Source organism: Eublepharis macularius, chromosome 1 (genome assembly GCF_028583425.1).
Source record: "Eublepharis macularius isolate TG4126 chromosome 1, MPM_Emac_v1.0, whole genome shotgun sequence".
NCBI lineage: Eukaryota > Metazoa > Chordata > Lepidosauria > Squamata > Eublepharidae > Eublepharis > Eublepharis macularius.
In genome coordinates this window covers 182,637,438-182,663,348 of record NC_072790.1, presented here as the reverse complement: position 1 = coordinate 182,663,348, position 25,911 = coordinate 182,637,438, and the positions used below count along the sequence as shown (strand labels likewise).

The 25,911-nt window shown below is 47.8% G+C and overlaps 1 protein-coding gene across 1 annotated transcript in view; it reads left to right on the top strand.

Moving 5' to 3' along the window:
- The window catches only part of DNAH14 (dynein axonemal heavy chain 14), a 447,800-nt gene that overhangs the window by 221,894 nt on the left and 199,995 nt on the right, over positions 1-25,911 (top strand). The window contains exon 40 of the mRNA XM_054972406.1: positions 388-504. Coding sequence (XP_054828381.1) covers positions 388-504 — 117 coding nt within the window. The remainder of the gene's footprint in view (positions 1-387; positions 505-25,911) is intronic.

Genomic DNA, 25,911 nt, shown 5'->3' with positions numbered 1-25,911 from the left:
CCTAGTCAACCAGGTTATTTGGCAGCCCTTCACAGTTTTATGATCTGAAAGTAGGGAGAGGGTGAGGACTGATATTGTGGGAAAGATGCAGGAGGGAAAAGGTGGATTTTTTTTAAAAAAAGTTCTACATACCACAGCCCTAAATTTGGGGCTCTTGTTTCTGATTATTGTAGTTTTTTTTAAAAAAAAAACTCTTGTCATCGTATCTGTTTAAGCCTTTACTTATTTTTGCTCTATATGGGAATTATGTGACAGGATATTGCATGACCAAACTATATCAGATTATATGCTGAGCACATGTATCCTCTACACCAGAATCCTTTTGCATTATTACTTTTCTGTGATTCTATTTTTATATATTAAACACTCTTTCTTTCTAATGTCCAGATATTCAGTTTCCATCAGGAGACAGAACTCCTTTTGATTACTTTGTGGATCTGCAAACAGGAGAGTTCGTAACATGGGGAGAATTAATTCCTTCTACACAGTTTCTTATTCAGCAACGTAAGAATAGCTGCTGTTTATCTTATATTATTGTAAATCTACTTTTATATTCCGAGAAAGATACTTTTGCTTAGCAAATTTGGTGTTCAGAAACACACTGAAAATAGTGTTTTGTATTATATCATAATCATTTTCAAAATGGCAAGCTACCTCAAGTACATATACAGGTAGGATATAAATGTTGTATATAAATGAATAAACTGGCTGTGTATTGGTACAGAATATTTAATGAAAGAAAGGTACTTCAACGCATTACAGTAATGTTCCTTAGTTTTAATTGAAGTTAATTACATGAGTCTTCAGTGTTTCTATTAAGTATACAATTCTTCTTTGTTAAGAGCTGATTCATACGCTGTGAATTGGCAGGGAAAGGTCCCTTTGAACTGCAGTTGGTCCATGGGGGGATTCCTCCAGGCCAGCTGAAGTGCAGAAAGGGCCCTTTCCCTGCCACTTGTGCGGCAGGGAAAGAGCCCTTTAAACTTCAGATGGCCTGCAGGGGGATCCCCCCCCAGTCCAACCGAAGCGTAGAAAGGGCTCTTTAAACTTCAGCTGGCCCACAGGGAGATCCCCCGTGGGCCAGCTGAAGCACAGGAAGTCCTGCCCCTGCTTATTTCACCCAATGGGAGGGGGAGGAGGGAATCGGGTGAAATAAGCTTATTTCAGAAATCGCTTATTTCTGATTCTTTTTCCCACTTCAGAAATCCCTGCACACCCCTAGTTACAACAAATTCCTAGATCTGGAAAAAAAAGAGAGTCTGCTCATACTACCAAGGAAAGAAGGGGAAAGCAGCCATTTAACCCTTTCCTGGTTTTTAAAGCCAGGATGAATGAGCAGTAGTGTTACAACTCATTCCTATTTTTGAAAAAAAAAAACAGTTCATGCATACCTGGGAAGAAGGAAGCAAACAGAGAAACAGCCTTATTATTATTATTTTTTAAATGGAGAAGCAGTTTTATGACCCTTACCTCGCTTTACTGATAAAAATGGCAGAAAGGAATTCAGAGAGCTAAGGAGGGTGGGAGTGACTGCTGGCAGACAGACCAATCAGCTCCTCAGAAAAAGAAGAGGGGGGCAAGAGGGGGGAACGGAAGTTTTTGATTCTGCATGCACATAACACATGCCAGCAGTGACTGGGAGGTGGCTTTTAAAAATTCTGGAATGTGCATGGGGGGGGGGGATGGGGAAAAGATGGACAAAATCTGTTTCTGATTCCCATGACTCCCTTGCACATGTGGAACTCTGGAGAACATGGGAAGCAGAGTAGATTCTGAAACACTATAAAATGGCCATGCAGAAAACAACTGTATCTCAAATTGGGTGCTGAACATTCTGGCATGGATCTTTTGAAGGCAGAAGGACCAGGCATTTGGGCATCCCTAAGTAATGCAACTGTACATGCAAGAGACTTTCTAAAACTTCTTACATTAGCAACAAGATAGCTATATAGGTATTCACAAAACTTTAGGTGAAACAAGAACAAGTTTCAAGGAAGCCTGTATCACAAGTGGATTTTGGTTCAAGTGCAACAGAGTATTACCAAATTATTAGGATAATATTGAGACATGTAGCACCTAAAAGACCAACAAAATTTTCCAGAGTATAACTGCACCCTTGTGGCCAGCCAGTGGGAAACCCTCCCAATGGGGACACAGCCAGCCTGCTGCTGATTGGCTGGCTGGGTGCCTGGAACACAGGCTGTTGCGCTGCCCAGTCCAGCAGGACCACTGGGCTCCTGATAATGGCAGCCACAATAGCCTGCACCTTTCAACCTACTGCAGTAGGTTTATGCAGGCCACAAACTGGGGCCCCTGGTCAGCCTTGGACCTGGGCTTCTCACCACTAGCAATTCAAGTGACTTACAAAGAGAAACAAAATTATAATTTGGACAGATATCCAAACAACAAAAATATACAATCCAATTCTAACTTCTGGGCTGGTCATAGATCTACTTGGCTAGCTAACTCAGAGTCTCAAGCTAATAGCCAAGACCTTTTGGGTCTTGTTGTTCAGCTTGTACCAAAAGGCTCTTGCAAGAGTTCCATCCAGATCTAATAGAGCTGGTAGATATGTTCCCATGAATATAAATAGATCTGGATCCTTTACTGTGATAGGTGTTGTGAGAATATTTGAGGGGGGACCCCCTCTCCATGGGTCCCCATTGCCATCTTGGTTCTTTGTTCTGGGGCAGCCCCTCACCAAGGCTGTATAGATGAACCTAGCCTAGCTTTCCCTGACGCTGTTCTGAGTCTCTAATAGAGAAAGGCACCTTTGTACAGACAAGATCTTAACCAAGACTGGTAATTTATTTAAAGAAAACAAGAGATACAATGTAGCAGGACAAAACCCTGTATCCAGGCTCTTCTGCCCTTGACTGTTTCACTACTTAAGCCAAACAATGTATCAACCGTGTCTGACTAACTAAGCAGCCTACTGCTTAGTCAGGCACGGTTGATACATTGTTTGGCTTAGGTTATTCTGTGCCTCTCTCTCCTTCTTTTTGCTGTTTCACTACTTAGTCAGAGATAGATAAAGTAATTCAAAAAAGCATGCAATAATACAGTAACAAGACAATACATATATATCTGTATCTGTATTCATATACCCTTCCCCAACCCAACAAGAGTGCTCTTGGACTACCCGCTGCCAGGCACAGGATCTAACAGATCTCTGTATCCTGCCAGTGAGCAGTGAAGAGCCCTCTGTGGCTCAGAGGGGACTTCCGGTTTGGCTAATGGAGACCTGACATGGTCCAGGGAGCTAGATCATCAAGAGTGACTGTTTGGGCAGGCCAGGTGCCTAGATCATCTGCTGCCACTCCTCTACAGGTAGAAGAGGAGCTAGAACGCTACGAGACCCGGGGAGTGAGAGATCTCGGTGGTGGGGGAGGTTCTGGATAAAGGATTTCCCTCATTGCCTTGAGGTCCCCTCGGAGAAGGACGAGCTAAAATCTCTGCAGTACTCTTTGAGTCATTTGTTTGGCATAAGGTCGCCAGAAACCAAGCTTCAGAACCAGATTTGGCCAACTTGAAATGAAAGAAACAGCACGAAAGACCCAAAGGGAACAAATTGAGGTAAAAGATCCTTATCTTGCTTTCGGACTTGAAATGAGAAGAGAAATTTAACTAAAAGTTAAAATTGTGGACTAAGCTGATAGAACAAGTAAGGAGCAAGGCATTTTGAAGGAAAAAGTGGAATTCAATAGACTATAAAGCGTAAAAGAAGTGAAATTAATTTTTGTTTATGCATACCTGCGATTTTGGAAGAGATAACTGGCAGTGAGAAAAGGGGAGGAGGTTGAGAAGCTGCGGAGCAAACATCACAAGAGGCTAGAATGCAAGGAGAACAACGAGTGACACTGCCTAGAGAGGCTTAACATGGAGAGCAAGAAGGAAGTGGAAACAGCAAAGAAGACCTCGGAAGGAAAACAAAGGAAAAACGCGAGATATAGCAACGAGCGGACAAAAGGAAGTGGATACCCACCATTCCGGAAGGGAAAAGGATGAAGCAAGTTACCATAGAGACTCTACGCCCGATATCTGGTGAGATTAAAGTAGTCTGGATTTTCAAAATAAAAGATAAAAAGGATATCTAGGATGGGGAAGAATCTAGTGTAGAAGCATGAAGAAAGTAGAGAAGGAATGGCAGGTTGCCATAGGAACGGCTATAGAATCGCTGGGAAAAAAAGTTACAGAGGGCTATGAAGAATTGAGCCAATCTATGCAGAAAATGGAACAAAGTTTGATTAAAAATATAAAGGATTTACTAAAAGCAGAAGAGGAGGTGAAGAATGAGCTACAAGTAACAAAGCAGATAGCTCAAGAGATGGAACAAAAAACCACCAATTTGACATCAAGCTTAAAAGCTGAAAAACAAGCTTTTCAAGATTGTGTGGTAGAAATTGAGTACAAAACTACAGGCATTAAGCTGGGAATTCACGATATGTTAGGGGAAACAACACAGAGTGTGCAGGAACAAATGATTGAAGTTCTGGCAGAATTTTTAAAGAAGCAATCAGAAGAGCCAACAATAAACATGGAATACAGAATCAACTCCAGTTATGTATAACAGAAGAATTTACCAAGAGACAATATTGTTCAAGTGGAAGAGGAAACCCGGAAAAGAGGCAGAAGTGCAAGAATCAAGTTACAAACGGGAATTACTTAAAGGACTAAGTTTTCAGCTTTAAGCTACAAGAGCTACCTAGGGGATTGAATTTATGTTTAAAATGTAAAGTTAAAGGAACAAATTGACAATGTAAGATGAATGAACAAATTGGAAAATGCTAATTGTAAAGTTAAATGAACTAATTGATAAGAAAATAAGAACAAAATTTAAGTAAAAAAATGTAAAAGTAAAATTTATTTGTAAAAGATGTGCAGAGATAGAAATATAAGAATGAAACTACAGATGGAATTATTTGAAGGAATAAGTTTTTAGTTCTAAGTTAAAAGTGCTATCTAAGGGACTGAAGATAAAGCAAAAGTGCAAAGTTATATGTAATTGGTTAAAGAAACAAATTGTAATAGATTGAAGACTGGATTTAAACTGTTGTATATGGTGGAAATGAATAGTTTGATAAGGAAGTTATGAAAATAAATTTAGGTGAAATTTTTTATAGAATGGGGGAAATTTAAAATCAAATTTAGGTGGCATTAAGGGGGATCTGATAGGATAAGAGTAGTCTATTGATAATTATAGAAATGTAATGATAAAGAATAAGCTAGAATTTTGCCTTTAATTATAGGGACAAATGAAAGTAATATAGAGTTAACGATAAGAAATAAAGGAGTCATAGTGCTGTTGGGAGTCAACATAGAAAAGGGGGGAGGGGGAGGGGTGGGCTACATATATCAATATATGGGGGAATTATGTTGTAAAATGATTGATAGAATGTATGTTAACCCATCCAATAAAAAATTATTTTTTAAAAAAAGAGCTCTCTGTGGCTACATCTTTTATAGGGAAAAATCCCAAAAGTCTGCATATTTTGGCAGTCATCAATTACGTAGGCTTTGTTCTTCTAAGGTATTTCTGACGTGGGGATGGTATAAACATTTTTTAAGATAGACAGTTGACTTGATTAGACATGGGCATGAACAGGGGAAAACCCCCGAACACCCTGTTCATCGTTCGGTGCCATCCACAAACAACGAACATGGACGAACATGACCTGTTCCCGGACATGTTTGTTGTTCATTGTTCGTGGGGGCCAGAAACCTCCCCACCCAACCCCCCACATAGCCCCCCCCCAAAACCCACTAACCCCCCCTAAAACCCACTTAAAGGGTTAGAGATCCCTTTAAACTATCAGCTGGCAGGCGGCAGGGGGGATTCCTCCCTGCCATCTGCCAGCTGATAGTTTAAAGGGCCATTTCCTGCTATGTGCAAGAGGCAGGGCCCTTTAAACACCCCACAAACTGACCTTCCCAATGTCCAATACCCACCAAATTTGCAGGGGACATAGTCCTCACTGTCCTCTGAAGACCCCCCAAGTTTCAGAGAGATTGCACCCTGGGAAAAGCATGATCTATGGGTTTCCCCATTGGTTGTCATTTTCTCTTCACAGTGGCAAAAACGGGACTCTCTGCTGGAAGTACTTTGAAGGGTTAAAGCCAGAAGGAAAGCCATAAGGAGTTCAGACAGAGTTCAGTCTTTCCCCGCCTCCAGTTGCCAAGGGGATTGATTGCAGCAGGTGCCGGACTGTCTGGCTTGCCAAATGGCTGCCAAAGGCAATGAATGAGGCTTGCAACGACCACCTGTTTGTTTAGGATGGAGCCTCATGAACAGCTTGTTCCAGAACAGCAGATTAGGCTGTTTGTGGGTTTTTTCTGTTCATAATGCAGTTCGTGCCCATGTCTAGTCTTGATTTTCACATAGGCTAAAGCTGTAAATAAGAAAGGAATTTGTACACTTCACCAGTCATGGACAGGGTCTGCCTGTTCCTTCTGGCAGATAAGATAATGCCCCTTAAGTTTCCCTCTTCTGTTCTTCTGTGTTTTACATGTATGGGCCAAGGGGCCAGTTGCCAATTTACATCTAACTCATGACTCTATCTGATTAATGTCACAGGGGGTGCTAAGGCCTTCAGCCAGCTCTCAAGAAATGAAATTTACATGGAATGAAACTTATATGCAGAGAGCTTTACGAAGGTGCTTTAAGACTCAGACTGGTTCCATGTTCTGTTTGGGCCCAGCCTCGATCCAAACTACAGAATTCCTACAACAATAGGATGGCAGTTTTTTGAAATGTAATGGATAGATACTCTTCTCTTTTTTATATAATGAATAAGGATTTTTGCAATCACTCCATTGGCTGCCCATTAATTACTGGACTCGCTTCAAGGTATTGGCTATCACATTCAAAGCTCTTCATGGCCTTGGACTGTCATATCTGCAGGGCTGCCTCTCCTCCTATGCTCTGCCATAACAGCTTCATTCATTTGAGCAGGGTCTTCTGCAGGTGCCATTCAACAACTGGGCAAGATCAACAACTGCCCATACGCATGCATTCTCTGTTGTGGCCCCCATCTTCTGGAATGGCCTGCCAGAGGAGATCAGAAAGGCTTGCACATTCCTCAAACTGTAAAACAGAAATGTTCAGGAGAACATTTTTAGAAAGAGACATATTATAGCAGAATGTTGCAGGAAGGAGCTTTAATGTATTCAGAATTATGCTTATTTCAAATTTCTTCAATCTATACTCTATTGTATTGTTTATTGAATTGTCCCAGCCATTGATTGTATTAACTTACACTGTGTTATTCACAGATCCAGAGGAGTTAGCCGTGTTAGTCTGTAGTAGCAAAATCAAAAAGAGTCCAGTAGCACCTTTAAGACTAACCAATTTTATTGTAGCATAAGCTTTCGAGAATCACGTTCTCTTCGTCAGATGCATGATCCAAACTGGTCAAATACAGAAGAGGAGGGGAGATAGGGGAGAGAAGGGGACATATATCAGAAGGGGACAGGATGCAATTAGCAGGGAGGCAACCAAAACATTCCTTTGCTAGTAAATGTAAACATCTCCTTTTGGTGTGGAGTCAGTTTGCCGTGTTAGTTTGTAGCAGTAAAAGCATCCAATTCCTATGTAGTATAAGCCTTCGATAACCATAGCTCTCCCTGCCAGATGCATCTGACAAAGAGAACTGTGGTCCCCGAAAGCCCACACCAGGCGTCACTGGGCTCCCCCAGACCACGCCTCTGTAAAGGAAATCTGTTACCTGTGGTAATGTGATAACCATTCATAGTCTCTATTCAGTCCCCGCTTGACAGAGTCAAATTTGCATATGAATTCCAATTCAGCAGCCTCCCGTTGGATTTTGTTTTTGAAAGGTTTCTGTTGAACCACAACGACCTTTAAGTCTTTGGTGGAATGTCCTGGTAGATTGAAGTGTTCTCCCACTGGTTTTTGGACATTTCCATTTCTAATGTCAGATTTGTGTCCATTTATTCTTTTGCGTAGAGGTTGGCTGGTTTGTCCAATGTACAGAGCAGAAGGACATTGTTGGCGCATGAGGGCATATATCAGATTGGAGGATGAGCAGCTGTAAGAGCCAGAGACAGTGTAGTTGATGCCATTGGGTCCTGTAATTGTATTCCCTGGGTAGATATAGGGGCAGAGCTGGCATCTGGGTCTGTTGCAGGGCCTGGTACGTGTGCTGGTGACTCTGCTGGCCGATTCATGATTGTAAGTGAGAAGTCGTTTAAGGTTGGGGGGCTGTCTGTAGGCAAGGAAAGGTCTTCCACCCAGGGCTTCTGAGAGAGAGGTATCATTTTCCAGGATGGGTTGTAGCTCACTGATGATACGTTGGATGGGTTTGAGCTGGGAGCTATAGGTGACAACCAGTGGTGTTCTGTTGTTAGTTCCTTTAGATTTGTCCTGGAGCAGACTGTTTCTGGGTACTAGTCTGGCCCTGTTGATTTGTTTCTTCACTTCATTTGGTGGGTACTGTAGTCTCAAAAATGCTTGTTGTGAATCTCTTAAGTGTGAGTCTCGGTCGAGAGCATTGGAACAGATACGGTTGTAACGTAAGGCTTGGCTGTAGACAATAGACCGAGTGGTATGTTTAGGGTGGAAGCTGGAGGCATGTAGATATGAGTATCGGTCTGTTGGTTTTCGGTATAAGGTGGTATTTATTCGCCCATTATGTAGTTGTACAGTGGTGTCCAGGAAGTGTACCTGTTGTGTAGAGTGGTCCAGGCTTAGGTTGATAGTAGGGTGAAAGTTATTGAAGTCCTGATGAAATCTCTCAAGGGCTTCCTTCCCATGTGTCCAAATGATGAAGATGTCAATCGGGCGTCCTGAGTTAACGACCAGGAAGATTCTACCTACTACCCAAAATCCACAAACCAGGTAACTCAGGATGCCCGATTGTTTCAGGAAAATGCAGTACACAGTAGGAGTCTTGGGATACATGGACTCTATCCTCAGGCCCTATGCCACCAACACACGCAGCTACTTACGGGACACCACTGACTTCCTCAGGAAAATACAGTCCATTGACAACCTACCAGATGACACCATCCTAGCAACCATGGATGTGGAGGCCCTGTACACCAATATCCCACATGCAGATGGACTGCAAGCCATACGGAATATTATCCCGGACAAAACCACAGCACACCTCGCCACTGAACTTTGTCACTTCGTACTCACTCACAATTACTTCAAATTTGGTGACAACTTATATCTACAGGTTAATGGCACAGCCATGGGCACACGCATGGCACCACAATATGCTAACATATTCATGGCGGACTTGGAGCAACGCTTCCTCAGCTCCCATCCACTGGAACCACTACTATACTTAAGATTCCTGGATGACATCGTCATCATTTGGACCCATGGGAAGGAAGCCCTTGAGAGATTTCATCAGGACTTCAATAACTTTCACCCTACTATCAACCTAAGCCTGGACCACTCTACACAACAGGTACACTTCCTGGACACCACTGTACAACTACATAATGGGCGAATAAATACCACCTTATACCGAAAACCAACAGACCGATACTCATATCTACATGCCTCCAGCTTCCATCCTAAACATACCACTCGGTCTATTGTCTACAGCCAAGCCTTACGTTACAACCGTATCTGCTCCAATGCTCTCGACCGAGACTCACACTTAAGAGATTTACAACAAGCTTTTTTGAGACTACAGTACCCACCAAATGAAGTGAAGAAACAAATCAACAGGGCCAGACTAGTACCCAGAAACAGTCTGCTCCAGGACAAACCTAAAGGAACTAACAACAGAACACCACTGGTTGTCACCTATAGCTCCCAGCTCAAACCCATCCAATGTATCATCAGTGAGCTACAACCCATCCTGGAAAATGATACCTCTCTCTCAGAAGTCCTGGGTGGAAGACCTTTCCTTGCCTACAGACAGCCCCCCTATCTTAAACGACTTCTCACTTACAATCGTGAATCGGCCAGCAGAGTCACCAGCACAGGTACCAGACCCTGCAACAGACCCAGATGCCAGCTCTGCCCCTATATCTACCCAGGGAATACAATTACAGGACCCAATGGCATCAACTACACTGTCTCTGGCTCTTACAGCTGCTCATCCTCCAATCTGATATATGCCCTCATGTGCCAACAATGTCCTTCTGCTCTGTACATTGGACAAACCAGCCAACCTCTACGCAAAAGAATAAATGGACACAAATCTGACATTAGAAATGGAAACGTCCAAAAACCAGTGGGAGAACACTTCAATCTACCAGGACATTCCACCAAAGACTTAAAGGTCGCTGTGGTTCAACAGAAACCTTTCAAAAACAAAATCCAACAGGAGGCTGCTGAATTGGAATTCATATGCAAATTTGACTCTGTCAAGCTGGGACTGAATAGAGACTATGAATGGTTATCACATTATCACAGGTAACAGATTTCCTTTACAGAGGCGTGGTCTGGGGGAGCCCAGTGACGCCTGGTGTGGGCTTTCGGGGACCACAGTTCTCTTTGTCAGATGCAGCTGGCAGGGAGAGCTGTGGTTATTGAAGGCTTATACTACATAGGAATTGGATACTTTCACTGCTACAAACTAATACGGCAAACTGACTGCACACCAAAAGGAGATGTTTACATCTCCAAGCAAAGGAATGTTTTGATTGCCTTCACGCTAATTGCATTCTGTCCCCTTGTGATTTATGTCCCCTTCTTTCCTCTCTCTCTCTCTTCCCCCCTCCTCTTCTGTATCTGCCCAGTTCTGATCAGGCATCTGACGAAGAGAACGTGATTCTCGAAAACTTATGCTACAATAAAATTGGTTAGTCTTAAAGGTGCTACTGGACTCTTTTTGATTGTGTTATTCACAGTAAGTCTCAGTGAAAAAAGTGAACTATAAATAAAATAAAATAAAATAAAGGGAGTGGGAATGTGGACTATATTACTCTGTATGGCATGCATTATCTGTTTGCTCTGTGTGGTATTTTACTCTCACTGCATTGTTTTATACTTATGTACTACCTTTTTCTGCATTGTGTAATATATCATGTCTTATTAGGGTTTCCAGGCCATGCTGGCAACTGGCCAGAGGGTTGAGGACAGAGACATAGGGGGGCACTATGTGGTCAGTGTCATGACATCACTTCCTAAAGGTGCTCTACATCACCCAGAATTTAAGCTTATAAACTCAAATTTGATAATAAAGAGGTTTTTTAAAATCAATTATATGCCTAAAGTTAGGTTCTTCGAAAAAGGCACATTCTCCAGTCTGCTTGTTCCAGTTAGTGTAAATGTTTGCAAATCAAGAGAATTAATAGTGGCAGCAGCAAAAAAAATGCCCTGTAAAAGAGAACACAGAAAAAGTTCTAGAGAAAATTGCTTCACAAATTCCACTTCATTTAGGGGAGAAATGAAGTATATACAGTTTAGGAAAGCAAGACTGTCAAAGGTTTTAATTTTTTTCTTTTACATTTAGAGACAGCAGACCTTTCAGATTCATCTAACTCTGATAATAAAATGGATGGAAATCAAGAAACAAAACCAGTACCCCTTGCATTTATTCCCAACATTGATACAATTCGGTACACTTTCTTAACAAGTCTTCTTTTATTGAATAAACTTCCGGTACTCATTATAGGTAAGGCCATTCTTAAGAACTTTAAAACAAAATATATATTGTATGTTTAAAAATGTTGAGTAATTAATTGTTTAAAAAGTCTGCAAACCCATTGAATTACTTTTGTTGTTGTTGTTGTTGTTTCAGTTTATAAACCGCCCATCCTCAGGGGCTCTGGGCAGTGAACAACAGTTAAAATCATTAAAAACAAGAAAACTATAATTCTAAAATCAACATACAATAAACAATAATAAAATAAATTAACCAAATACATTAAGGTGCAATGGTGGGGAGAACCCTCCCACCCCAAAGGTGGGAGGCCGACATGGCACCACCTCCTTCAACCACCGAACGCCTGGCAGAACAGCTCTGTCTTACAGGCCCGGTGGAACGATAATATGTCCCGCTGGGCCTGAGACTCCACTGACAGAGTGTTCCACCAAGCTGGGGCTAGCACTGAAAAGGCCCTGGCCCTGGTTGAAGTGAGACAGGCTTCCTTAGGACCGGGAACCACCAGTAAACATTTATCCGCTGATCAAAGCAGTCTCCGGGGAACATACAGGGAGAGGCGGTCCCGAAGATATGCCGGTCCCAACCTGCACAGGGCTTTAAAGGTAAGAACCAACACCTTGAATTTGATTTGGAATTCAACCGGAAGCCTGTGCAGCTGGTGTAGGACAGGTGTGATATGTGACTGGTAGGATATACCAGTCAGGACCCACGCCGCTGCATTCTGGACCAGTTGTAGTTTCCAGATCAGGCCCGGGGTAGCCCAGCGTAGAGTGAGTTACAGTAATCTAGCCTGGAGGTGACCGTTGCATAGGTCACTGTAGCCAGGTCCTGGGGTAAGGGGCAAGTTGCCTGATCTGACAGAGGTGGAAAAATGCAGACTTGGCAACTGCCGTGACCTGGGCCTCCATCGACAGGGAGGCATCCAGGAGCATGCCCAGACTCCTTCACCACTGGCAAAGTTGCCAGTGGTGTCCCATCCAGGACAGAGAGCTGGATCCCAACATCTGGCAGCCCCCATCCCAGCTGCAGGACCTCCGTCTTCACCGGGCTCAGTTTCAGCCTGCTCTGTTTCAACCATGCCGTCACAGCCTCCAGAGCTCTGGCCAGACTGTCCGGAGCCATGTCTGGCCAGCCGTCCATCAACAGAAAAAGCTGAGTGTCATCTGTGTATTGATAACAGCCCAGCCCAAACCTCCGCACCAACTGGGTGAGGGGGCGCATGTAGATGTTAAATAACATCAGGCAGAGTATTGCCCTTTGCGGAACCCCGTACACCAAAGGGTGACAGGGCGATAGATCTCCCCCGAGCGCCACCCTCTGTCCCCGACCCTGGAGAAAGGAGACCAGCCACTGTAAGGCTGCCCCCAATCCCCACGTTGGCAAGGCAGCTGGCCAACAAGTCATAGTCGACCATGTCAAACGCTGCTGTGAGATCGAGTAACACAAGCAGCACCGACCCGCCTCAATCCAGATTTAATTTAATTTAATTTAATTTATTCAATTTATAGCCCGCCCTCCCAGCACCAGTGGGCTCAGGGCGGATCACAACAAGGCTTAAAAACACACTACACAATTAATCAACATTACCATTCAAAACATAAATAGTACATATCATTCATTTTAAAATATACTACATCTATATAAGTATAAAAACAGAGAGCATAGCAGCACGTTAGACGCTCACCTTTCAACATCTATAGAGCATTTTCCAGCAAAATATGTGAGAGATAGGAGGTGACATTGAACGGGAGGGCATATAGTTTAACCCCCCACTAGGGGGGGCACTGCCTAGCATCAACCATATGCCTGACAGAACAGCTCCATCTTGCAGGCCCGGCAAAATGCTAACAGGTCCTGCCGGGCCCTGGTCTCATAAGACAGAGTGTTCCACCAGGCTGGGTTCAGGGCCGAAAAAGCCCTGGCCCTGGTCAACACCAGGTGGGCCTCCCTAGGGCCAGGGATCTTTAATAGATGTTTATCGCTCGAGCAAAGAGTTCTGCGAAGGTCATCTGTGAGGGCAACCAAGGCCATCTCCGTCCCATGGCCAGGACGGAAGCCGGACTGGAATGGGTCCAGGATCTTTAATATATGTTTATCACTCGAGCAAAGATGCCTGCGAAGGTCATCTGTGAGGGCAACCAAGGCCATCTCTATCCCATGGCCAGGACAGAAATCGGACTGGAATGTGTCCAGGATTACAGCATCATTCACTGATTCCTGCAGTTGTACCGCCACTGCCCGCTCAATCACCTTGCCCAGGAACGGGAGGTTCGACACTGGGCGGTAACTGGATGGGTCAGTGGGGTCCAAAGATGGTTTTTTCAGGAGGGGCCGCACCACCACCTCCTTTAATGCTCTGGGAAAACCCCAGAGCTCAGGGAGATGTTAACAATGGCCTCCAAATGGTCCCGTAGCCCCTACGAGCTGGCCTTCACCAGCCAGGATGGGCAGGGGTCCAGAGGACAGGTGGTTGGCCTCATCCCCTGCAAGATCCTGTCAACTTCGTCCCGGGAGAGCAGCCTGAAGTGATCTAATACAGACCCAGAAGACGGCCAAGGAGTCTCCAGTTCCCTTACTGTATCAACAGTGTGCAGCAGGCCACAGGGACAAGATTTCACTGGCAAAATAGCTCGCAAAAGCCTCGCAGCCAATAGTCGAATTAAGAATTTGGCGGTCTCCCTGAGAGAGGGAGACCAAGGACCGAACTGTTTGAAATAATTGAGCCGGGCGTGAGCTAGCGGACGCAATGGAAGCAGCAAAGAAATCCCTCTTTGCTGCTTTCACTGCCACCTCATAGGCTTTCATAAACGTCCCATAAGATGTTCTTGCCTCTTCATCGCGCCCCCGCCTCCACACTCACTCTAGTCTCAGAGACCGCTTCATCTGGTGAAGCTCCTCAGTGAACCAAGGAGCTACCCATTTGCGGGCTCAGAGAGGATGGCAGGGGGCAATAATGTCAATGGCTTCGGAAAGTTGGCCATGCCAATCATCCATCAGCTCATCTAATGTATTGCCAGGGGGCATTGGATCCCGGAGAGCCACCTGGAAACCAATTGGATCCATAAGTCTCCGTGGGCGAGCGTAAATCCGCTCACCACCCACCCGGGAAAGGAACAGCATACTCAGACAAGCCTTCAGAACAAAGTGGCACTGCATCATAGGCATCCAGGACCACCATCATCCCCGCCCCCAAAATCAAATCCAGCTTGTGACCTGCTTGATGCGTGGGAGCTGAAACAAACTGGGAGAGTCCTAGGGCCACCATGGAGGACACCAGGTCCATGGCCTGCATGGAGGCGACGTCGTCAGCATGGATGTTGAAATCCCCGAGAACCAAAAGTCTCGCGAATTCCAAGGCCCAGCCGGCCACCACCTCCAACAGACCAGACAGGGAAGATGCAGGTGCAGCAGGCAGTTGGTATACCACACATATTGCCAACCTCTCCTCAGTGTCCAACTCTAGGCCCACACAATCAATGCCAGTAATTTTTTGGGTGGGGAGTGATCTGAAGGAGAAAGACTCCAGAATGAGCAAAGCCACACCTCCCCCCCGACCACTTGTCTGGTACTGGTGGAGAACTGTATAACCTGGGGGGGCTAGTTTTTTCAGAGCGACCATCTTGCCCTCCCTCACCCAGGTCTTGGTCACGCAAGCCAGGTCCACATTCAATGCTGCAAGATAATCTTGCAGTGTTTTGGTCTTATTATTTATGGACCTGGCATTGCACAGCGCCAGTGTCGGAGAGTGGTTTAATATCCTAGCCCCACAATGAGTATATCTTGGGATGGTACGCAGATTGGAAGGGCATCGAGCCCTATCATGTCTCAGTGCCCTTCCCTTCCATAATCTGCTCCCACCACCGTACCTCCCATGTCCCCAGATCACTGGGATCCCTGACTCTGAGCCGGCCTCCTCACCAATGATCATAGTGCTAATCCACCACCTTCCCAAAATCAAACAATCCACCAACTATCACCGACTAAGCTACCAAACATGCATAAAACACCCAATACCCTACCAAATTAACAAGATGAACAATACATATAGACTACAATAACTAACACAATTGGTATAAAAACCACGAACAGAAGCAAGGCAAGCAGTGCAAGCAGTCCCCTAGCAGCAGCCTTGTAGGCTGGAGCAGGCAAGGGGCATGGTTGGGCAGATGGAAAAGCCCAGCCCTTGATGGAAGAAGCTCCCTTGGCAGCAGCAACAGCAGTGCAAGCAGACCTTTGGCAGGAGCCTTTGTAGGCTGGAGCAGCAAGGGGCGGGGCCGAGCACAAGAAAGCCCAGCCCTTGATGGAAGAAGCTCCCTTGGCAGCAGCTACAGCAGCTAATGCACTTAATTTAAATGTGGTTTTCAAAAGTCTCATTCATAAATAGATTTGCATGCCCAGAACATATTAAAAGAATAATATTGGTGAGGAATTTAAATTAAAATATCAGAGGTGTCTAAGACTGTATTACTGAGCCTATATTTAATGTCCTGTATTCTTTATGATTGATTTTTTTAAAAAAATATAATGCCTTAAGTGTTTATTTCATGTAATTTATGTATCACTGAGGCATCTAGGCACCAGCAGCCACCCAAGTCTCCACCGAGCAATATGCTGCTCTCCCAGCCTGTCCAACCCTCAGAGTGGGTTTTCTGTCCCTCTTTCAGTATCACTGCCACCAACTGGCTGTTTTAGGAACTACTTGCCAAGCGAGTCAGTACTCCCAGCCTTCCTTTGCATGCTGGTGTTCTAAAGCTCCATCTAGTACTTGTGTTTCCCACAACTCAGCAACTATGGGTACCACTGGGACATCTTACTGCACTTGCACACTCCTGTGGAATTAGTGATTTACCAGCTGACTGCCTCTTTTCCCTGGTACCCTTTTCAAATAGTGTGAAGCTCTGTGTGACATGAAGAACAACTACCAGTATTTAAAACAGTAAAAAAAATTATTTAAATTAAAATGTCCACATACATAGTCTTAACAACAAACTGAGCAAGTTTCAGGTGGATAGATGTGTTGGTCTGCAGTAGAACAGCAAGATTCAAGTCCAATAGCACCTTAAAAACCACTGAAATTTCCATGGTATAATGTTTTGAGAGTCAAGTTCCCTTTGTCAGACACCAGATTGAGTGACAGGGCTTTGGAGAGGGAGCAGTACTCACTGGTACTCAGTGTCAGCACCTTTTGGTGGGTTCCCCCAAGTCCTGAGGGGTGAATTGGTGGATATCAGTGCAACCATATATATAAGTACTGTCACCTTTAAAAAAACCAAAAAGCACTAGAGTGAAGAATACAAAAGGTGTAAATACTCATTTCCTCTGCCCATCACTCTGTACGTGCCCTAACAGGTTTTGTTCTAAGGCAGCCTCCTTTTTTTTTTAATTTCCATTCCTTCAAAACATCCTTATTCCCATACATATATACCCATTGCCCTCCCACCCCTCTCCATAAGTTCATATACAGTTTCTATATCTTTGGCAGAAATGCCTTGTAAGAATCATTCTTCTATTTATCTTGTTTCTTCACATCCGGATAAAAGGAGTTAGTCTCTGAGTCCTCTCCTTCTTCTATTCCTCCTTGATTCTCCTTCCTCTTCTTCCTTGCTTAATTCATCGCCGAAGGTATTATATCCTATAGCCGGGGAGGGTTGAGAGTTTTAGTGTATTTTGGATGGCTATTTCCCTTTCAAGTTATTCATCTGTATTTCCATAACCTTATCCCTCCCCCCCTCCCTTTAGCTACTCATCCTTTCTAGCCAGGGGCACAAGCTTAGGAACTTCCACCGAACGTCCCGTTGTTGACCCTCCATGACCCCTTTTAAATATAAATGCCATTTTTCCTTAATCTTTCCTATTCTTAATTCCCATGACTCATCCTGATTAATTATGGCTATAATGTCTGATTGAATGTATTCAAATAAATAATCCTGCCAGTTTAGTTCCGTCCACTTAGTTTTGTCTTTCCAACCAAATGCTATTACTGCTTTACCGGCTAGCACCATTGCTTTAAATAAGTCCTGTCCTTCTTTTCTAATATCTTTATGACCTAAAGTACTACCTAATATCAATTCTAGGTCTATCTTTGGTCTTATTGCGAAGAACTTATAAAGTTGCTCTGTTACCTTCTCCCAAAAAGCTTTAACTTCTGCACACTCCCACCACATATGGGAGTACCATCCTTTCCCGTTTCTGCAGTGCCAACAGTTTGAGCTTAGTCTTGGGAACATATTAGCTAATATAGCCGGAGTTCTATACCACTTTGTGTAGAATTTCAATTCCAGCTCTCTGAATTTATACACTTTTATTTCCTGTATACCTTTTATAAGTCTGTCAACCCTTCTATCCGCTAAACTAATTTCTACGCTCCACTTCCCCTGAAGCAGGGTTCTTGTCCGATCATTATCAGACATCATCCTTCTATATATCTTGACTGCTAATCCTCTTTTTGTGTTTATCATCACCTTTAATAACTCCTCCATTGGTTCCCCCACCGTCAGAGTCATGTTTTCGATTATCTTTTTAAGTCTATTATGTAGACCTATTAGCTTCAACCAATATTGCCTTCCTATTTCATCATGTAATGTTTGTAATGGTTTAAGTGACTGCCCGCATAGTATATCTTCCAATCTAGTGTACCCTTTCTGTTTAAGTAATCTCCACCATCTCTCATCTTCCTCCTCCTCATCCAATGCCTCTAATAATACTTGTTTAGATACTCCCTTTAACCATTTCGGTTGCCATTTCCTCCAAATCATTAATGCTGTTTTTCTCGGTCCCGGTTCTAACATACTGTATTTAGACTTTCCTCCTGTAAATACTCCAAATCTTCCAACCCCTTTATTTGCCTCATTCTCGATTCTAACCCATTTTTGTTCACTTCTCTCCCCTATTTCCATTAATGTTTTTATTTGAAATGCTTCATAATAATTTCCCAATTCTGGGACACCCCATCCCATGTCAGATCTATGAGCATATATGAAATATCTAGAAACCCTACTTTTTTTACTGCCAAAGACCCATTCTTTTATTCTCGCATTCCAACTGTTAATTTTTTGTCTATTGATTTCTAAAGGTATCGTTTGAAACAAATATAATAACTTTGGGGTCCAGAACATTTTTGCTATATTAATCCTAGCTGTTATGTTTAATGCCTTCTTGCCCCACCTCCTCATTTCTTTCAATATTGTGTTCCACGTCCGATTATAATTCCTCTCTACCATCTTATTAACATTTTAAACTATATCTATCCCTAAATATCTGAATTTCTTGACCCCTAAACCTATTCCTGTCCATTTATGTATCACTTTTCTTTCTTCCATCCTCACATTAATATACATTATCTCTGATTTTGCCATATTAACTTTTAATCCTGAGTTTAACTCAAAGTCTTCTAATATAATTTTTGTCTCTTTGACTCCTTCTTCCGGATTAGATATTACTATGATCAGGTCATCTGCAAATAAATTTAATTTAATTTCTTCCTTGCCTATTTGACATCCCTCTATCCTCCCAGAGTTCCTAATGCGTTGAGCTAATTGTTCTATAGCCATTATGAAGAGGAACGGGGAAAGCGGACATCCTTGCCTAACTCCTCTCTGAATTGAGAATTGTGAGGTATGTGTCCGGGGTCTGAGCCCCAGCCCCCAGACTTGACAAGAGGGAACAGCAGGGGACAAAAGGGTGGCAGCAACTCCACCCCCCAAGCCGGCAACCAGGGCCAGAACCTACCTACTCCATGGGGAAGGGGCAAAAGGCCAGTACCTCAGAGGGGTGGAGGGGGCAAGGAGAAACCAGCCAGCCCCACCCTCCAGGGGGAAGAGAGGGGGCTAAGCAGGCCGGAGGGAAAGGGACACAGCAGGGAGAAGGTGGGTCCAGCAGCAGCAGCAGCAACCCAAGCAGAGCCCTTACCTGGCAGGGAGAGGACGCCGCCGCTGCAGCCCAGAGCCACACCATGGCTAGAAGACAGCAGCCTGGCTCAGGAGTTGCTAGAAGCCAAGCCTCTCCAGGGGGGGCTGCCACAGGCATTCTGGGGGAGGAGATGGGTAACCCCGCCCAGCATTGCTGAGCAGGCAGCGCAGAAGCTGGCTAAGGCAGCTCCTCGTGAGCAGGGCCAGGCAAGCCCAATAGCACAGAGGCTGGCTGGGGCAGCTCCTCGTGAGCAAGGCCAGGCAAGCTCAATAGCACAAGGGCTGGCTGGGGCAGCTCCTCGTGAGCAGGGCCAGGCAAGCTCAGTAGCTCAGAGGCTGGCTGGGGCAGCTCCTCGGGAGCAAGGCCAGGCAAGCCCAATAGCACAAGGGCTGGCTGGGGCAGCTCCTCGTGAGCAAGGCCAAGGAGCCCTCAGCTGGGGATGGCTCGCACTCAACCCCACCCTGCCAGCATGGCAAAAGGGCCCAGGAGGGATTAGTGGTTGGAGGGAAACACCTGGAGGAATGCACAGCTGGGCCCAGTCAGGAGAGGGAACAAGCCTGGAAGGAGGGCGGGGTGGAGAAAGGAAACAATATAAAGGGTGGCTGGGAAGAGCTCTGCGATGGTGGGTGTGAGTGAGGAGTGATGATGTGGAGTGAGAGCAGTAGGATGCAAGGGTGGAGGCTTGGAGGAGAGTTCTGGAAGGAGGAGATGGAGGACACAGAGGGTAAGCAGGCCAGGTTGAGCAGGCCAGCGAGTGGACTGAGAGGGAGTCTGGGTGAGGTATACCGCCCCTCCTTCCACAGAGCAGGGTCCTGCAGAGTCCCTGGCCCCCCTGTGACGTCAGGAGCAGACCGCCCAGTGCCACGCCCAGCGGCAGCTGCGGCAAGCCCTGACAAGTTGGTGGCCCGTACGGGGAGAGACGTTCCGACGCAGGCGCCAGTCAAGGGGCGGCCTCCCAAGGCCGCCACCCCAGTGGAGCTCGGACTGTGGCTGTATGAACGCCAGGATAGGATGTGGGGAAGGCTGGAGGCAGCCTACCCAGCTGCTCCAGCGGAACTAACACTGACAGCAGAGCCGCAGATGCAAGCCGGCGCGCTCACAGAGGCCTTGCCAAGGGTTTGCGCCTTCGTTTGGGAAAATAACCCACCGCCTGGCAAGCAGGTGCAGAGTCTATGCGCCACCGTGAGGATAGGCCGGCTGATCCTACAAGCCCTATTGGACTCTGGGAGTGCAGTCTCAGCAATTCAACCCCAGCTTCTCCCCCCTGCCACCCCAGTGCACCGCTGGATCCCAGTGACGGATGTGATGGGCCGCACCCAGCCGTACCCTACGGCCCTAATCACAATAGAGTACCTAGGGGTCTGCCACCAAATGGAAGTTGCCCGGGTAGCCCACCTACCCGTGCCAGTGCTGCTGGGAAGAGACGCCCCAGGGTTCTTCAGGCTCCTCAAGCAGGCAACGGAGAAATTGGGAAGAGACGCCCCCGGGAATGCCGGGCTGCTGTTGGAGGCGGCAGGGGAATTGGCAGGCCCTCAAGTTGCCACCGCTCTGCAAGTGGAGGAGGCCAACGACCCGGGCGAGGGTCCCTCTGTCAGACCAGGGGCAGAACCACAGGTTGAAGACCCAACGGGACCCCCGGCAGACCGCCCATTCCGCGATGCCCAAGGGGCAGATGAGTCCTTGCAGCGCTTGCGAGAGACAGCCGCTCGTGAGGAGGAGCAGGTGCGGGATGAACGGAGGTCCCAGCGGCTCCCTCGCATCGAGAAGCAAGGAGGGGTTTGGGTTCGCCTAGCTCGTGCCCCAAGTGGCCAGGGGGAGGTCCGCCAGCTATTGGTGCCGGCGGCCTACCGGGCCGAAGTCCTCCGCACGGCCCATGAGCATGCGTGGGCCGGGCATCTGGGGCACCACAAGACCCTGAAGAAGATCCTTGAACAGTTCTTCTGGCCCTCCGTGAATGCAGATGTGAAGGCCCACTGCCGCTCGTGTCCCACCTGCCAGCGGGTGGCAGCCCGCTGCCCACCAAAGGCCCCCCTCTCCCCGCTACCCGTCATGGAGACACCCTTCCAACGGATCGCGATGGACTTCATTGGACCGCTGCCACGCACACCCCGGGGCCATCGCTTTGCCCTGGTGATTGTGGACTATGCCACGCGGTTCCCCGAGGTCATCCCGCTGAAAACCATGCAGACCCCGGGGATGGTCCGGGCCCTGTCCAAGTTTTTCGCGATGGTGGGGCTGCCAGATGAAATCCTGACGGATCGAGGGGGCCCGTTCCGTGCCACAGCCATGCGCCAACTCTGCCGGAATTTGGGGATCCGGCAGGTGTTCACCTCGGCTTACCACCCTCAAACAGATGGTTTGGCAGAGCGGCTGAACCAGACTGTCAAGGAGGCCCTGAAGAAGATGACACGGGACAAGCCTCACCAGTGGGACCTGTACATCGACCCGCTCATGTTCGCCCTCAGGGAGACCCCGCAGGCTTCCACTGGCTTCAGCCCATTCGAGCTGCTATATGGGCGCAAGCCACGAGGGATGCTCTCCCGGCTGACAGAACTCTGGGGGCCCCAGGCCAGCAACCCTGCGCCCACCCCACAGGAGTACGTGAGCCAGCTCCGTGATCGGGTGCAACAGTCCCAAGCCGAGGCGAACCGCAGACTGACTCGCACCCAGGCGAAGCAGAAAGCTGCCTACGACCGGGGTGCACGGATGAGGACTTTCCAGGCTGGAGAGAAGGTCCTGGTGCACCACTCGGTATTTCCCAGAGAGGGAGGGGACGCTTGGAGGGGCCCCTACCCGATTCGAAGGGTGCTGGGCCCCACTACCTATGAAGTCCAGTGCGGGGTCGGCCGACGTCGGCGGAAGACCCTGCATGTGAACCTCCTGAAGCAGTGGCACGAGCGCCCCGAAGAGGAGTGTGGCATGGCTGAGGACCCATTGGAGCTCCCTGACAGTGAGCTGCCGTGGACCTCTGAAGCCCCGGAGTTTGAGGCGCCCAAGGTGGACCCCCAGCTTGATCCAGCTCAACGGGCCCAGCTACGAGACCTCTGCGCACGGGTTCCCGGGGTCTTCTCCCGCAGGCCAGGCAGCACCAGCCTGATTCAACATGCCATCCCAACCAGCCCGGGGCAGACAGCCCGGGCTACCTGGCGCCCCATCCCCAGGAAGCGGTGGGAGGCAGTGGAGAAGGAGACAAATGAGATGCTCCGGCTGGGTGTAATCGAACCCTCACGGAGTGCCTGGAGGAGCCCGATAGTCCTGGTTCCCAAGCCAGACGGGACCACCCGGTTTTGCATTGACTATCGCGAACTGAATAAGGTGGCCCAGTTCGACGCCTACCCCATGCCCCGAGCAGACGTGCTGGTGGACCACCTGGGGTCCGCCCGCTACCTGTCAGCCCTGGACTTAACAAAGGGCTACTGGCAGGTGCCCGTACGGCTAGAGGACCGGGAGAAGACGGCCTTTGCCACCCCCCAAGGCCTCTTCCAATTCAAGAAGATGCCGTTTGGCCTGCATGGGGCGGCGGCCACCTTTCAGCGGCTGGTGGACCAGGTGCTGGGAGAGTGCCGGGCGTACGCCATGGCATACATTGATGATATTATTATCTTCAGCCCCGACTGGCCCACCCACCTCCAACACCTGGAAGCCGTCTTAAGGGCCCTCCAACGAGCTGGGCTAAGGGCGAACCCAAAAAAGAGCCACCTGGGGTTCCAGGAACTCCAATACCTGGGCTTCGTGGTCGGGGGAGGACAAGTCAGGCCACCACCGGACGAGGTGGCCTCAATAGCCGACGCCCCACAGCCCAAGACCAAGAAGCAGGTTCGGAGATTCCTAGGACTGCTGGGGTATTATGGGCGGTTCATCCCCCACTTTGCCTCCCGAGCGGCGCCCCTGACGGACAGCTTAAGGAAGGGGCTGCCCAACCAAGTCCGGTGGACCCCAGAACTAGAGGCAGCTTTCAAAGACCTGCGTTCCGCCCTCTCTAACGCCACTGCCCTGTGGAACCCGGACTTTGACCGGCCCTTCACACTGGCCACAGACGCTTCGGACACCGGCCTCGGGGCTGTGCTGACCCAGGAACGTGACGGAGCAGACGTCCCGATTCTCTTCCTGAGTCGGAAGCTACAGCCCGCCGAGAAGCGCTATGCCACGGTGGAGCGGGAGGCCCTAGCGGTCAAGTGGGCGTTGGGGGCCCTGCAGTACTACCTGGCCAACAACCCCTTTATACTGCTGACGGACCATGCACCCCTGCAGTGGCTCCATCGCATGAAGGCGCACAACCCCAGGGTGCTACGCTGGTACCTCTCCCTTCTACCCTTCCAATTTACCATCAAATACCGCCGGGGGGCACGGCATGTGGACACAGACTATATGTCCCGCATGTTTGAGACTGAGCCAGACCCCCACAACTCAAAGCCAAGCGGGGGGGGGGGTGTCCGGGGTCTGAGCCCCAGCCCCCAGACTTGACAAGAGGGAACAGCAGGGGACAAAAGGGTGGCAGCAACTCCACCCCCCAAGCCGGCAACCAGGGCCAGAACCTACCTACTCCATGGGGAAGGGGCAAAAGGCCAGTACCTCAGAGGGGTGGAGGGGGCAAGGAGAAACCAGCCAGCCCCACCCTCCAGGGGGAAGAGAGGGGGCTAAGCAGGCCGGAGGGAAAGGGACACAGCAGGGAGAAGGTGGGTCCAGCAGCAGCAGCAGCAACCCAAGCAGAGCCCTTACCTGGCAGGGAGAGGACGCCGCCGCTGCAGCCCAGAGCCACACCATGGCTAGAAGCCTGGCTCAGGAGTTGCTAGAAGCCAAGCCTCTCCAGGGGGAGCTGCCACAGGCATTCTGGGGGAGGAGATGGGTAACCCCGCCCAGCATTGCTGAGCAGGCAGCGCAGAAGCTGGCTAAGGCAGCTCCTCGTGAGCAGGGCCAGGCAAGCCCAATAGCACAGAGGCTGGCTGGGGCAGCTCCTCGTGAGCAAGGCCAGGCAAGCTCAATAGCACAAGGGCTGGCTGGGGCAGCTCCTCGTGAGCAGGGCCAGGCAAGCTCAGTAGCTCAGAGGCTGGCTGGGGCAGCTCCTCGGGAGCAAGGCCAGGCAAGCCCAATAGCACAAGGGCTGGCTGGGGCAGCTCCTCGTGAGCAAGGCCAAGGAGCCCTCAGCTGGGGATGGCTCGCACTCAACCCCACCCTGCCAGCATGGCAAAAGGGCCCAGGAGGGATTAGTGGTTGGAGGGAAACACCTGGAGGAATGCACAGCTGGGCCCAGTCAGGAGAGGGAACAAGCCTGGAAGGAGGGCGGGGTGGAGAAAGGAAACCCTACAAAGGGTGGCTGGGAAGAGCTCTGCGGTGGTGGGTGTGAGTGAGGAGTGATGATGTGGAGTGAGAGCAGTAGGATGCAAGGGTGGAGGCTTGGAGGAGAGTTCTGGAAGGAGGAGATGGAGGACACAGAGGGTAAGCAGGCCAGGTTGAGCAGGCCAGCGAGTGGACTGAGAGGGAGTCTGGGTGAGGTATACCGCCCCTCCTTCCACAGAGCAGGGTCCTGCAGAGTCCCTGGCCCCCCTGTGACGTCAGGAGCAGACCGCCCAGTGCCACGCCCAGCGGCAGCTGCGGCAAGCCCTGACAGTATGTTCCCCATTGAGTCTAACTACCGCTGTGCCTTCTCTATATATTTCCTGGAATACTTGTATAATTGATTGACTAATTCCATATTTGGCCATAACTGTCCATAAAAATTGATATGACAGTGTATCAAAAGCTTTATAAACATCTAATTTTAATAAAGCCAGTTTCCTAAATTTACCATGACACAAGACATTGATTAAATTTCTTACCGGGTGTGCAATGTTTTTACCCTCCATAAAACCGTATTGATCCTCTTTTATCACTTTCCGAATAATATTCTTAAGTCTATTTGCCAGTATTTTGGCAAAGAGTTTATAATCCTGATTCAGCAGGCTAATCGGTCTATATGAACCCACTTCTTGGGGGTCCCTCTTAGGTTTCAAAATCACCGTTATTTCTGCTTTCCTCCAGGTATCCGGGGCCTTTCCTCCTTTTAGTATATTATTAAATACTTCTTGTAATTCAGGAATCAATACCTCTTTCATTTCCCTATAAAATTCAGCCAAAAAACCATCTAACCCTGGAGATCTACCTATCTTTAAGCTGCCTATCGCCTGCTCAATCTCTTGACACGTTACATCCTCCTCAAGCCTCCTTTGTTCAGTTTCCATTAACACTGTCCCTATCTCTTCCTCAAATTCCTTCACCTCTTTTTCCTCATATAAACTTTTATAAAATTTCTCAAATGCTCCTTTTATCTCCTCTGGATTCTGTGTCACCTTTTTATTTATCTCAATACTCCTCACCCTTTGTCTCTCCTTTCCCCTTCTCAGATAATTTGCTAATCTCTTGGCTGAATTAAGTG